The 14,927-nt window shown below is 44.0% G+C and overlaps 1 protein-coding gene across 6 annotated transcripts in view; it reads left to right on the top strand.

The window, feature by feature from the left end:
• LOC119974549 overlaps positions 1–14,927 on the top strand; it is a 35,353-nt gene that overhangs the window by 4,958 nt on the left and 15,468 nt on the right. The window contains exons 4-7 of one of the 6 annotated variants that reach the window (XR_005462522.1): positions 4,395–4,426; positions 8,795–8,838; positions 14,659–14,688; positions 14,779–14,822. Coding sequence is in view for 4 of the 6 variants with exons in the window: in XM_038813529.1 (XP_038669457.1) it covers positions 4,304–4,426; positions 8,792–8,838; positions 14,659–14,688; positions 14,779–14,822 (244 nt within the window). In the remaining 2 variants the exon portion in view is untranslated. Of the gene's footprint in view, positions 1–4,303; positions 4,427–8,791; positions 8,839–14,658; positions 14,689–14,778; positions 14,823–14,927 lie in introns of all 6 variants that reach the window. The other 5 variants (XR_005462521.1, XM_038813530.1, XM_038813529.1 and 2 more) reach the window with 5 other exon arrangements.

Here is a 14,927-nt window from a genome sequence, read left to right as displayed (position 1 = left end):
GAACGAGGGGACATAGCCTCAAAGTAAAGGGAAGTACATTTAGGACTGAGTTTAGGAGGAACTTCTTCACCCAAAGGGTTGTGAATCTATGGAATTGCTTGCCTGGTGAAGCAGTTGAGGCTCCTTCATTAAATGTTTTTAAGGTAAAGATAGATAGTTTTTTGAAGAATAAAGGGATTAAGGGTTATGGTGTTCGAGCCGGAAAGTGGAGCTGAGTCCGCAAAAGATCAGCCATGATCTCATTGAATGGCGGTGCAGGCTCGAGGGGCCAGATGGCCTACTCTTGCTCCTAGTCCTTATGTTCTTTCCCACCCCCCGCTCCCCACCATCTCCGGATCGGGCTGGGATTTTACCCATTATCTAACTAGTTTCCTTCTCCCCAGAATACAGTTGATTGATAAAATTTGTAAATGTGCAATGCGCAACTGTTCCAATACACAACATGCAACAGTTTCTAATTACCTCTATGACATGTGCCATGACCTTTCTTCTTACAGAATTCAAATTTACATTTCATGTCAAACAGTGGTGCATAATCTGTAAGGTGTAAATATTGACTTTGTATTGCAATGAAATGCATCTTCTAAATTGGTCATTAAGCAACTGGGGAAGGACTGGGGAATCATTGCAAGAGTGTTTTAACCAGTTCGCCCAGAGTGTCTGGGAGGAACTAGGAGAGTCTGTGACTTTACTTTACGCTCATCAGAATAAACCAGTTCTCGGGTGAATTTCAGATTCGCCCTTCCCCATAAAACAATTAATGGAATTAGCATGAGTGGCTTCACCCAGTTTTCAGACCCTCTGTGTACTATTCAGTGTATTATGATCCCAGACCAGACCCCAACAGTGATCAGGATACTTGACAGAAACCCCAATATTTAATTTTAATATTTTAAGACCGCGAGGAAAGGTTACCACGCTCCAGGAGTGATTTCATGAAAAACAGGGATATGATAGATCAAAATAAACTTTATTACTAACACAGTATTAAAATATCTTTTTCATCATGCAAGAGTAGCTTACCGCTTAAATAACACAAATTAATCTAGTAAACCTTAAATGCCATCTTTATTTCCATGGAAACAACAAAAAGAACCATCTCAGCTCTCAATCCACTGTTGAATTTTGTTAGCAATCAGGAATCCCTGCTTTAAAACGATATCTGGATACTGTACTTTGAGAAAGAAATATCTTTTGACACTGCTTTAGTGAAAAGACGAGAATCCTGTCAGAACCATGCAGAAACACCGGCTGCATATCTTCAGAGGCTGCCTCAGCTTTTTTCAGCACACCTCCTAATCAGACGAACTGCTTGGAAAGAAATTCATAATCTGTCTACAGCCATATCTTGAACTGAGCTGCAGTGAGAGCAAAATGGTTGACTTTTGCTCAGCTCCATTTGAAACTTAACTGCTTTTCGGCAAAACGCCTGCTACCTTAGCTCCATCCAGTAATGACATCGTCTTACCAAGTTGAAATCTAATTAACTCCACAGGGAACCCTCCCTTAATTCAAACAAAAGGGCATTAGCGCAAGCATTTCACAATGACCTAGTTTCACCCCTTGTTACCAAAACATACTTGCCTTTTGAACAAGGATTATTGTTACAAGCAGCACTAACCAAGGCTTTTAACATTTTCGGCAGCAAATACATATAATACAATCTATCTGAAATCCTTACATCATCATAAGTGTGAGGGCCTGAGACTAAGACCGTCCCCGTCCCCCCATTGTGCTCCTGCACTTCAACATCTACTCCTGGACCTCGTGCAAGCCAGTCAGCAACACTTGGTAGAGGAAAACCCTTTGCACTGGGTCGGCAGCAAATTTTATGGCGACCAATCCTCTCGCTAGGTTGATACTCGTTTCGGTGTGCATCCGTGGGAACAGCCCATTAGAGCAGAGAGTCCCGCGTTGTGGCACTGCTTGGGATGAACTTCGACCAAAACATAAAATACATGGCATCTCTTTCTGGACCAGCTTTGCAAAAGAACATTCTGGAAGGTGCAATGATTTTCCCTTCCCCACTGCAGCCTCCTAGAGGGCAGTATGTGGAGGGACTGAGAATCTGAGTGCAGAGGGAGGATGTGATGGGGAGGGTCTTTCTCACAAAATCGTTACCTAACTGCATCAGGAGGCTACAAAAGAACCGCAAAACTAATCAGACAACCAGCCAGAATATTGGGGCTCTCCAGCACACAACCGGGGTGTGAGTGAAGCCTTGCACAGCAATTGTCATGCTGGTAATTAGATCACATGCTTATTGTCCGCTGAGGTTAATGTGATGATATGCATAAACAATCTTGTATATAAAATGTACATGACCTCCGACCATCAGGTGGCAGGTGTAAACATAGAACATAGAACAGTACAGCACAGAACAGGCCCTTCGGCCCTCGATGTTGTGCCGAGCAATGATCACCCTACTCAAACCCACGTATCCACCCTATACCCGTAACCCAACAACCCCCCCCCCCCCCCTTAACCTTAGTTTTTAGGACACTACGGGCAATTTAGCATGGCCAATCCACCTAACCCGCACATCTTTGGACTGTGGGAGGAAACCGGAGCACCCGGAGGAAACCCACGCACACACGGGGAGGACGTGCAGACTCCGCACAGACACTGACCCAGCCGGGAATCGAACCTGGGACCCTGGAGCTGTGAAGCATTTATGATAACCACCATGCTACCGTGCTGCCCCTCGGTAAACCTACCAGGTGACTCTGTGCCTCAGGGAGTTGGGAGTAAGTCATGTTGGTGGATAGACAACTCCACCACCACGTGCGCAAGGCTCAGCCTGACGCAGCTAAAAGTGGTACATAGAGCCCACTTAACAAGAACCCGTATGAGTAGGTTCTTCCCGGAGGTGGAGGATAGATGTGAACGGCGCCAAGTATGCCCGGCCAACCACGCCCACATGTTCTGGCCTTGCCCCAGACTTGTGGAGTACTGGACAGCCTTCTTTGAGGCAATGTCCAAAGTGGTGGGAGTGAGGGTGGAGCCATGCCCGAAAGTGGCGGACTTCGGGGTTTCAGACCAGCCAGATCTATTCCTGGGGAGGAGGGCGGACGCCCTTGCCTTTGCCTCCCTGATCGCCCGCCGTAGAATCCTGTTTGGCTGGCAGTCAGCAGCACCACCCAGAGCTGCAGACTGGCTGTCAGACCTCTCGGAATCTCTCCAAACGGAGAAAATCAAATTCGCCATCTGAGGGTCAGACGACGGCTTCCACAGAACGTGGGAGCCATTGACGTGACTGTTCCGGGACCTGTTTGTGGCCAACGAGCAAGAGGAAGAATAGCCAGGGAGCCAAAAATCATAGGAAAGTAGTCAAGATTCAGGGGAAAGTAGCCAAGGCATGAAAAGGAGAGATAGACCGGGAGGAGGGGGGGGGGGGGGGGTGGGGGGGAACAGCTAAACCTGAGGAAAGAAAGGTGAACCACTGGGGGGGGTGGAAGAAGAGAGGAGAACCAGCGAGGGGGGGGGGGGGGGGGGGCAGGGAAATGGGAGCTGGAAGGAAGGCACGGGATATCAAAACGTGCATGACATCTCCAGGAGCGGGGGATGAGGAAAATAAAGACAGAGGACGGGAGGAGAGCAGAAGCGGAGGCGAGCACGAGACGGCAGCGAGATCCGTTCGGGAGAAGCAGGCGACAACAACACGAAACACAGCCAAGTATCGCACACTGTAATTATCTCCCCGGCACCCAAATGTATATTTGCCTCCCCAATCCCCCCCCCCCACAACCCCCCGCAGACAGTCGCCTACTTATGTGTTGTAAATAATTTTGCCAGGTGTACAGAGCTGCCGCTGTCGAGCTGGTGCACAATACCCTACCAGTTATTCTATTTCATATTTTTATTGTATTTTTTTTTTACTATGTACTATTTTCTTCTCTTTGGTATGTTGGGGTGTGCCCTTCTCTTCTATATCTGTGTATATATATATATATTATATATATATATATGTTTCTTATCTTGTGTACATAACGGTAATTATACCTTGTTCAAAAACCCAATAAAAAAAACATTTATAAAAAAATGTTGGTGGATAGATATATTTGCAATAACTCTTGGATTGTGTTTGTGTTAGTAGTTTGTTATATATTTATATTCAGTTATCTTTACCACGCATTTGTTTTACAATAAATTATTTTAAATAGTCAAGAACTAGATATTCTGTAGTACTTCACTCATACCGGCCAGACTACAGAATATGGCACAAGTGTATCATGCAGGAATGATTCAGACCATCATGGTATTGATCATTTGATGACAATAATCCTTCACCTTTTTCTTTCAGAATCTTCTTCCCACTACCCAATCATTGTGTGTGTCATCCTGGCCATTATTGGGGTTGTGAGCTTAATAACCACAGTGATTCTCATTTACAGAAGGCGCACACCCATTCTGCAAGGGCAGCCTGGTAAGATTCGGATTGTCCAATGAACATCCTGGTGATATATGAAACCCAGAGGTCAAGACAAAGAGAGATCGAGAGAGAGACAGACAGAGGGAGGTCTGTGTGTCCGGCAGGTGCCCTTATCCTGTGCACCTGCCTCCATTTGGTTTCTGTCTAAACAGATACTATTAGAGGCTACTGCATAAACTGCACAAGCAGATCACTCGTGGGATGGAGGGATCGCTGGCTTGGCCAGCATTTATTGTCCTTCCCTAATTGTCCCTTGAGAAAGTTGTGGGAGGGCAGCATGGCGGCTCAGTGGTTAGCACTGCAGTCTCACGGTGCCGAGGTCCCAGGTTCAATCCTGGCTCTGGGTCACTGTTCCTGTGGAGTTTGCACATTCTCCCCGTGTTTGCGTGGATTTCGCCCCACAGCCCAAAAATGTGCAGGGTAGGCGGATTGGCCATGCTAAATTGCCCATTAATTGGAAAAAATGAATTGGGTACTCTAAATTAAAAAAAAAAGAGAAAGTTGTGGGGAGCTGCCTTCTTGAACAGCTCCAGGATAACGTGCCAGTGACCCTACCAGAACTGCCAATATATTTCCAAGTCAGGAGTGTGAGTGACTTGGAGGGGGACCTCCAGGTCATGGTGTTCCCAGGAATCTGCTGCTCTTGTCCTTCCAGATGGTCATGGTCACAGATTTGGAATGTGCTGTTGAAGGAGGCTTACATAGAACATAGATCATAGAACAGTACAGCACAGAACAGGCCCTTCAGCCCTCGATGTTGTGCCGAGCCATGATCACCCTACTCAAACCCACGTATCCACCCTATACCCGTAACCCAATAACCCCCCTCCTTAACCTTACTTTTTTTTAGGACACTACGGGCAATTTAGCATGGCCAATCCACCTAACCCGCACATCTTTGGACTGTGGGAGGAAACCGGAGCACCCGGAGGAAACCCACGCACACACGGGGAGGACGTGCAGACTCCGCACAGACAGTGACCCAGCCGGGAATCGAACCTGGGACCCTGGAGCTGTGAAGCATTTATGCTAACCACCATGCTACCGTGCTGCCCCACCGTGCTTGTTGATTTCCTGCAGTGCATCTTGTAAATGGTGCACACAAAGGATCAGTCCATAACCTAGCGATAATGCAAAGGAATGAGCATCAGTTCTGTTGAGAACTTTGGCAAATAATACAGAAGAGGAACACATAGGGTTGACATGGGAATGGGAGCCGTGTGTGTGACAGGCATGGTCTGTTAAACTGCAGGTCCAATAACCAGTTCCATTAACTTGTTCAGGAATAGATATTGATCGTGGTGTCTAATAGGTGGGAAAGTAACTGTTTGGTGCCCTTACGTGTGTCCATTATTTCATTGTAAAGGAATCAATTAATTGTCCAATAGAAGCAAGTTAGCAGAAAAATAAATGCTTAAATTGAACTGGACAGGGGAGATTTGTTTCCCACTTTAATATATGTTGTGTCTGTATGTATGTCTGTTTGAGATTGTGAGTGGGCGTGTGTTTGTATATATGAGATTGTGAGTTTGTGAGCATGTGTGAGTGTTTATTTGACCGTGTGTGCATGCTGGCATTGTGTGCATATATTAAGACCACAGACCAGACCATAACATTTGTTAGGATACCAGACAAGAACTCTAAAAGCTTTGTTTATAATTTGTAAATCTGTGAGGAAAGGATACTTCTCTCCAGGAGTGATCCAACTGACAAATAGGGATATGTTATATGAAAATAAACTTCATTCTTTAAGCAGGATTAAACACATTAACATTACAGAAAATAGCTTTTCAGTTAACAGTTGAACAGTTCTTAAAATAAAAGGAAACCCTTTTTACGACTAACTTGTACCGTTTCTATCTCCAATTAAGCAAAGAGCATCATAGGTCAAAAGCCACGTACAAATAAAGTTAGCAAAGACAGGGTTACTTGCAGTACACTTGTATAGAGATTTATTGTAAAGTAGTCTACTTGAAGCGAGAGAGAGAAATCCTTTCAGGAAACAGCCTGCAGATCCTCCTGTCTGTGTCAAAAGCTGCTGCTCAGCTTAAAATGACTAGCAAACAAAATGCTAAATTGCTTGCTACCGACCTGGCTCCTTCCACTATTTGCATCATCTTTGACCCACTCAGATTCCCTGACCTGCTTACCTAAATCTAAACGCAATGTCTCAAATTATCTATTCTTCAGGAAATCTCCAACAAACATAACAAAATTCCATTAAGCCTCTCTTTGTAAACAAAAACCTGATTGGAATGAATGACGATCTCACTTATGACATCTTAACTAAACCTTTTGCAGACAGACCTTTAGGTTAAACAAGGATTTTAAAAAATATATTACAGCAACAGATATATGTATACCTTTAGCCAGGCTTTATATAACTCCCCCTTTTAGAAAACGAACCGGCAATATGTAAAGGTGTCTTCATTTTCCAAACCCGTTTAACTTTAAACATTACTCATCACTAAATGCCACTAATACGCATCTTATTATATTTATACATGCAATATAAGCATTAGTCCATTTCAGTCTTTCTCTTCCAGCTCTGAATGTCCCATCCTTCTTACATTTCAAAATTACGATAAATCATCTGCAATCATGTTTTCTCTTACTGATACATGTATAATTTGTAAGTTAAATGTTTATAGCAATAAACTCCATCTAAACAGTCTTGCATTTCAATCTTTTAACTTCTCCAGAACCTTGAATAGATTATAGTCTGTATATACAATTGTCTCTGGTGAATCGTTAGCAATATAAATGTCAGAACATTACGAGGACAATACCAAACTCAATGTCTCCTCCTCAATGGTCAACTATTTCTTTTGGTGAATATTTAGTTTTCTGCAAAAAAAACCCAACAGTTCATTCTACCCTTTTATCACCTACATGTAACAGTACAGCACCAACATCCATTCCATTCACATCAATGGCCACCTTCAATTGCTTGGCATAATTCAATGTCGCCAAAACTGGTGCAGTGGTTAACAGTTTTCAGATTGTCAAATACCTCCTGACATTCTGACCTTCACTGAGGTTTCCTGTGCTTTATTAGAATTTCCATTAGAAATCACTCATACCGAGAAATCTCAGATTTTCTCTTCTCATTGTGTGTATGTGTGTTTGAGTGTGTGTGTGGGTGTAGTGAGTGTGAATGTGAGTGCGAGAGTGTGTGCATTGTATGAATTTTTGTGTGAATGCATATGGGTGCATTTGTGTATCTGTAGGTGGGTGCCTGTGTGAGCGTGTTTCGTTGTGTGTGCCTGTACATGTGTGATGCATGTGAGAATCTGTATGAGTATCAGTGGGTGTGGTATGTGTGCAAGAGTGTGTGCATTGTATGAATTTGTGCATGTGTGTATCGGTGGGTGGGTGTCCGTGTGAGTGTTGTGTCTGTACGTGTGTGTGTGCATGTGAGAGTTTGTGTGAGTATCTGTGTGTGTGTGATTCTGTGTGTGTCAGTGATTCCTGGCGTGTGTGTGTGTGTGTGTGAGAGTTTGAGTGCATGTGCGAGTGTGTGTTTGTGTGTGTGTGTATATGTATGCAAGTGGTTCTGAAGCAAGTCCCAATTCAGAATCACAGAATAACCTCATGTTGTGCTTAAACCATACAGCCCATTCATGTCTGTGCTGGCTCCTTGCAGCAGTAACTGCATTATTCTCAGCCCCCAGATCTGATCCCATTATCCTCAAATATTTCATCTTCTGATAATGCCCCAATACTCGTAATAAATCTTTGATTGAACCTGCCCTCCCACACTCTCAGAAAACACTTAACGACCCAACCTCCACAACTCTCTGCGGTAAAGAATCCCACAGATTCACCGTCCTCTGAGTGAAGAAATTCCTCCTCAGCTCTGTCTTACATAGGTTTCTCCACCGAGAAACCCCTTACTCTGAGATTGTGCCTTCTGATCCTAAATTCTCAGACCTGTGGAAACATCTTCTCAGCATCTATTGTGTCAAGCTCCCCGAGAATCTTGTATGTCTCAATAATGTCGCCTCTCATTCTTCTAAACTCCCATGAGTACAGGCCCAACCTTCGCATCCAGTTTCACCAATCTATCTATGTCACTGATGTTCCTCATCCCTGGAATCATTCTTGTGAATCTTTCTCTGCAGTCGTTCTAAAACCTTCCTAATGTGTGATGCCCAGAACAGGGACCAATACTCCAGCTGGGGCTGAGCCAGTATTTTTGCAAAGAGGAAGATGGTCAATGGGTATTTTCATATTGCAAGATGGTAAATAATAACTGGCGTTCAGTTAGTAAGTTGTCCGTGTGCAGAACCCAGTGAGTGCTAAATTGTTTTATCAGTGTCAATGTTTCTTGTGTTAACTGGTATTTGTTGTTTTCAGCAGGGACCTATGTCAATGTTCCTCTGCCTGGCGGGCATTCTAACCAGGTAAACTCAACTCGTATAAACTTTATTGCGGAAGGGCTAACTAATGCTTGATAAGCACGGTGTATCTGCTGACCAGGTAACCAGCAGCAGGGACATGAAGCTGATCATTCAGGATCTGAGATTGTTCCCCAGTAAAAGCAGACAATGTAGACTGGGAATCCCAATTGGCTCAGATGTGCCCCCGATCCAACACTCAGAGTTGGGTAGAGAGGATGAGTCATATATTTTCCCCAAACTGTACTTTATTTATAAAATTTGTCAAGATGCTTAACAAAACATTTCAAATTTAGCATTAAGTGCGATGTAGATTATTTATTTTCACTACAGTATGGTGTCTTCATTTCAAATTTAGCATTAAGTGTGATGTAGATTTATTTTCACAACTGTATGTGGCATCTCACAATTACATCTTATATTTACAATATAATAATACTAACCTTTATTGTCAAAAGTACGCTTACATTAATACTGCAACAAAGTTACAGTAAAATGTCCCCAGTCACCACATTCCGATGCCAGTTTGGGTACACAGACGGAGAATTCAGAATTTCCAAATTGCCTAATAGCATGTCTTTTGGGACTTGTTGGAGGAAACCAGAGCACCGGGAGGAAACCCACGCAGACACGTGGAGAATGTGCAGACTCCTTACAGTGACCCAAGCAGGGAATTGAGCTTGGGACACTGGTGCTGTGAGGCAACAGTGCTAACCACTGTGCTACCATGACCAACAATATGAACTTCATGAGAGACATATAGCACAAGGGCTTTTATGTAGTTTCCAGTCCCTCGGTTCACTATGTCTGAAAGGTCTTGGACAGCAACTTTCCCCCATTGTGCTTCTGTCGTGGATGGCCCAAGGTTTAGTACGTAGTCCCTCAGCACGTAGTCTTGGGATTCGGAATGTCCCAGTCTGCAAAACACATTCATGGACAATGCTTTGCACTGGATTGTGGTGATCACAAGTTAACTAGATGCAATACAACTGAGCAAACACTAGAGGGGGCACGGGAGAGCCATATAAATAGACGGGGACAGGAAGTGAGGACACACTTCACAGAGGGCAGAACTTGGGGCAGGACACATACACCCACACCAGCTAGGAGCACTGAAGGTAACCTTAGGAAACAGCTCTGAAGAGAGAACAAACTCACAATAAAGCATCTTCTCCACATTTGAGACTACGAGCTTTATTAAGACACGAGTAACAACATATGGTACCCAGGAGTGGCTTCAGACACTTACTACAGGACAACTCAGTGGCAGACACAGAAAGCTCAAAATGGCATGGAAATCTCCTACTGGACATTTGACTTGGGAAGACATCGTTAATTCGAGGCTGTGGCTTGGATACCCAGATCAGCTAGACCTGACTGGCAATGTAAGAAATGTCTGGAAAAGGTTTAAACAAATGTTTGATTTTAATCTCGTAGCTAATGAGGTACAAGAAGCCTCCGACAACATTAAAATAGCAATTCTCACCGCAGGGCCTGTAAATAGGAAAGTGTATAATGGATTTAAATACTCAAAAGATGAAGACAGAAACAGCTTACAAACGTTACTAAACAAATTTGAAGAGTACTGTGAGAAATTTGAACAGCAAGGCATGCTCAGAGTCCAAACTGCACAGAGACTGAGTGATGCAAAACTTAAAAAATCACGAAAAGAACAAGAAATCGCGAATGAAAAGTACAGATAAAAAAAAAAATAACAAGAATTTCTCACAAAGCCAAAACGCTGAAACCCTGTCCAAATCAGGAAGAGAAGATTACTTACGAATTTTGAAGAACCAGTCCTGGTGGAAAAAAAAAATCCCTGAAATCTGCGAAAAACGCCAAAAAATGGCGTTGGACCACATTTTGCAGTCTCCGGTAAGCAAAGAACTACAAATGGCGTCTGCGCATGCGCCGGAACCGGAAGCCGCGCATGCGCAGTTTAAAAAAGATGGCGGTGCCGATCGTGATGCGCATGCGCAAGCCGCGCATGCGCAGTCAAAAAAAGTCTTGGTCGCGGATCATCATGCGCATGTGCAAGCCGCGCATGCGCAATGGACACAGAACCGCACAGGGAAGGAAAGCCGATTTGCGCATGCGCAATTCATTCCTACGCGTGACGTCATGACGTCTGAGCATCCCGACCACGCCCACTTAAAAGGGAAATGCCCGAAAATTGAAAATAAGACACTTAAAGTGGTAAACACAAATTTTCTTGCCTCAGAACACAGAAAAACGCCTGAACTTAAACCAACAGTTAAAAACAACTTGCACAACACCCTGAAAAAAGCAGTCTGCACCACCCAAAGTGAAGAGAACAAAAAGAATTCCGAAACAACAAAAGATGATTTGTTTTTCGAAGATTACCTCTCAGACATGGCTGAGACAGTCGGATATGCTTATCACAGCATCAGCGACACGGTCGCAAAGTTCAACACGAATCAACTCGTGGTAGAAGAATCCAACCAGGATGATTTGGTTTTCGAAGAATACTACTCAGACACAGCTGAGTCAGTCGGATATGCTTATCACAGCATCAGCGACACGATCGCAAAGTTCAACACGAATCAACTCGTGGTAGAAGAAGCCAACGAAGATGAAATGGGTATCAAAGAATACTACTCAGACATGGAGGAGTTTTTTGGACATGCTGATCACAGCATCAGCGACACCGTTGCAAAGCTCAACACGACTCTACTCATGGTAGATGAATCCAACACCATGATGCCATGGCAGCTCGTCGATACATTGGATGACAGCAATACCCTAGACGAAGACGACGCCACACAGAGAGCACAGGAAGACTCCACAGAGCGAGCGATGACAGGCTCCACAGTGCGAGTAATGAAAGACTCCAAAAGGGATGCAAGCAAACACTCCCTAGCGAACACCATGCATGAACAAGACCATGCAGGTAAACCCGCTGTATCTGAGCAACCGCAAGCAGACTATGAAAGTCTCCCAAGCTCACAGGAACAAGAAGAAGACAACGTACATCTAACCACTGACACCATGCATGCACAAGACCATGAAGGTCAACCTGCCGTATCTGAGCAACCACAAGCAGACTATGAAAGTCTAACAAGCTCACATGAACAAGAAGAAGACAATGCACCTCTACCCACTGCATGCGAAGACAGTGACAAGGTGATCACACTCGACGTACAGGATCACAGTGAGACTGACAGTTCTCAGCTTGTCTGTACCGAAGCACAGAGCGAAAACAGTAACAAGGTGATCGCACTCGACGTACAGGATCACAGCGAGACTGACAGTTCTCAGCTTGTCTGTACAGAAGCACAGAGTCGGGCCACCCAACAGTCCAGAGAGACGATGCCGAAAGAAAACATGCAGATTTTGACTCCAGAAGAGGAGCACCTGGAGTCCAGAGAGACCAAGCCAAAAGAAACCATGCAGATTTTGACTCCAGAAGAGGAGCACCTGGAGTCCAGAGAGACCAAGCCAAAAGAAACCATGCAGATTTTGACTCCAGAAGAGGAGCACCTGGAGTCCAGTGAGACAACATCAACGGAAATCATGAAGATTTCAACTCCAGAAGCGGAGCACCAAGAGTCCGGAGACACCACGTCAACTGAACTCATGCAGATTTGGGCTCCAGAAGAGGAGCGCCAGAAGTCCACAGACATCACGTCAATTGTAATCATGGAGGTTTTGACTCCAGAAGAGGAGCGCCAAGAATCCAGAGACACCGCGTCAAATGAAATCGAGAAGAATTTGACTCCGGAAGAGGAGCACCAAGAAAGCAAAGCTGAGGAATCCAATTCTCCACAAATGATTGAGGTCACCTGCACCGATGCAACATCAGATCATTCGCACCACTCTCGAGACGAAATGCTCAATGACTCAAATTATCCACTCGGGACACGAATAGAGTATAACAAGAAAAACAAAAGTCAAAAGAAGCACAGCAGAAACGGGACAAACAACAGCAAGAACAAAAGCAACATGAAGCGCGACAAGACCAACAACAATAGCAAGAAGCACAGCAGAAACGAGAACGACAACAGAAAGAACAAAAGCAACATGAAGCGCGACAAGACAAACAACAAAGTCAGGCACAAAGATAGCGACAACGACAGAGACAGAAACAACAAGAACGGCAACGAAAACAACAAAGTCAGGAACAAAGATAGCGACAACACCAAAGACAGAAACGACAAAAACAGCAACACGAACGGCAACGAAAACAACAAAGTCAGGAACAACGACAGTGCCAACACCAAAGACAGAAACGACAAAAACAGCAACAAGTACGGCAACGAAAACAACAAAAACAGGAACGACAGAAACAACAGCAATGAAACAACGACTTGTGCACAATGGTACTACTCGGCACATGAAGGACAATGCCACAGCACACTGAAAAACGATGACAAGACTACAAACATGTCATGGGATGACAACGAATCGCACAAACTCACGTCTGCTCCAGAACGAGCAAGCACACCAGCATCCAAGGCGGATGAGACAATAAATCAACACCACAAGCACAGAAAGAAGTCCATGCCAGTCAATATCAGTGAGGTGACCATGCAAACACCTCGGGATGATGCATTGGGTACTTAAAAGAACAAGGAACACCAACTACATTCACAGCGGACTTGCAATATCAATATCACCACGTCATCAACAACAAAAAGAAAAAAAAAAGCTCTGAACAAATTCATCAAGTTTGGACTCATAAATGTTTTATTGAGATTGGACATATAACTACATTGGCTTTGTACAGTATGCAATAGCACCATCACCTGTATAGATACGCATATCATAAGTAACTGTTTTCTATAATTTTCTTTAACGATGTACAGCAAATATGTAAAGAGAAAAAGGGGTATGTGGTGATCGTAGATTGACTAGATACAAAACAACTGAGCAAACACCAGCGGGAGAGCTATAAATACACCGGGACAGGATGTACAATTTTCTTTAACGATGTACAGAAAATATGTAAAGAGAAAAAGGGGGATGTGGTGATCACAAGTTAACTAGATGCAATACAACTGAGCAAACACTAGAGGGGGCACGGGAGAGCCATATAAATAGACGGGGACAGGAAGTGAGGACACACTTCACAGAGGGCAGAACTTGGGGCAGGACACATACACCCACACCAGCTAGGAGCACTGAAGGTAACCTTAGGAAACAGCTCTGAAGAGAGAACGAACTCACAATAAAGCATCTTCTCCACATTTGAGACTACGAGCTTTATTAAGACACGAGTAACAACACATGGATGACCAACAGTTTTCTGACAGATCAAAGATCGACTTTCAGCGAGTTGATGATGCTCGAACAGCACTTGGTGTTTGTCTGGGTGTGTGTCCATGGGAACAGCCTGCAGAGCACAGAGTCCTGCATCACGGAGCTGCTCGGGATGAACCTTGGCAACAAACACAAAAAACTACTGCGTCGCTTTCCAGATCTTTGTTATGAAGGAGCATTCCAGAATGTCTCTTCCGCACCACAGCCACCAGATGTTTTGATGTTTAAATCTCACAGACCAGTCCACCTTAACACTTCAGTCAACGACACTCTCCCACTCGGGAAGCGTTACCAGAACCACCTTTGCGAAATCTCTATTACAGCAAGCGGTGCCAACCAACCCTAAATGCAAAATACTGACAGCATCCCTAAGCTCGGTATATTTGGATATTAATGTAAAACTGTCGATTATGAGTAGAGACCTCAGATATGTGCATTGTTATCACAGTTGATGAATGTTTCCGCCTGCTTTGCCTCTCACTCTTTACATGGTTCTCAGAAGAACTCTCTGGCCTTTCCTCTAACCATGCTGACATTGTGTTGCAGGATTCCCCAATGACAGACTCGACTTATATGGTGAGTATTCCACCGAGAAACACAAACTTATTTTACGCAATTTAATCACCGTTTTAAGCCTCTGATATTGTTTTGTCTTCTATCCTAAAGAGCCTGAATTTGAAAGAACAGTCCTTATACAGCCAGCTTCACAGGCAAGATTCATTTTTTTTTAAATAAACATTTTACTGAGGTATTTTTTGGTATTATAACAACAATAATACCAATGTATGTGAAACTATAAACGTCATGCAAAATCC

The sequence above is a fragment of the Scyliorhinus canicula genome, chromosome 12 (assembly GCF_902713615.1).
Source record: "Scyliorhinus canicula chromosome 12, sScyCan1.1, whole genome shotgun sequence".
Classification (NCBI taxonomy): domain Eukaryota; kingdom Metazoa; phylum Chordata; class Chondrichthyes; order Carcharhiniformes; family Scyliorhinidae; genus Scyliorhinus; species Scyliorhinus canicula.
Note: the sequence above shows the minus strand (reverse complement) of the source record. Positions and strands in the feature narration are given on the sequence as shown.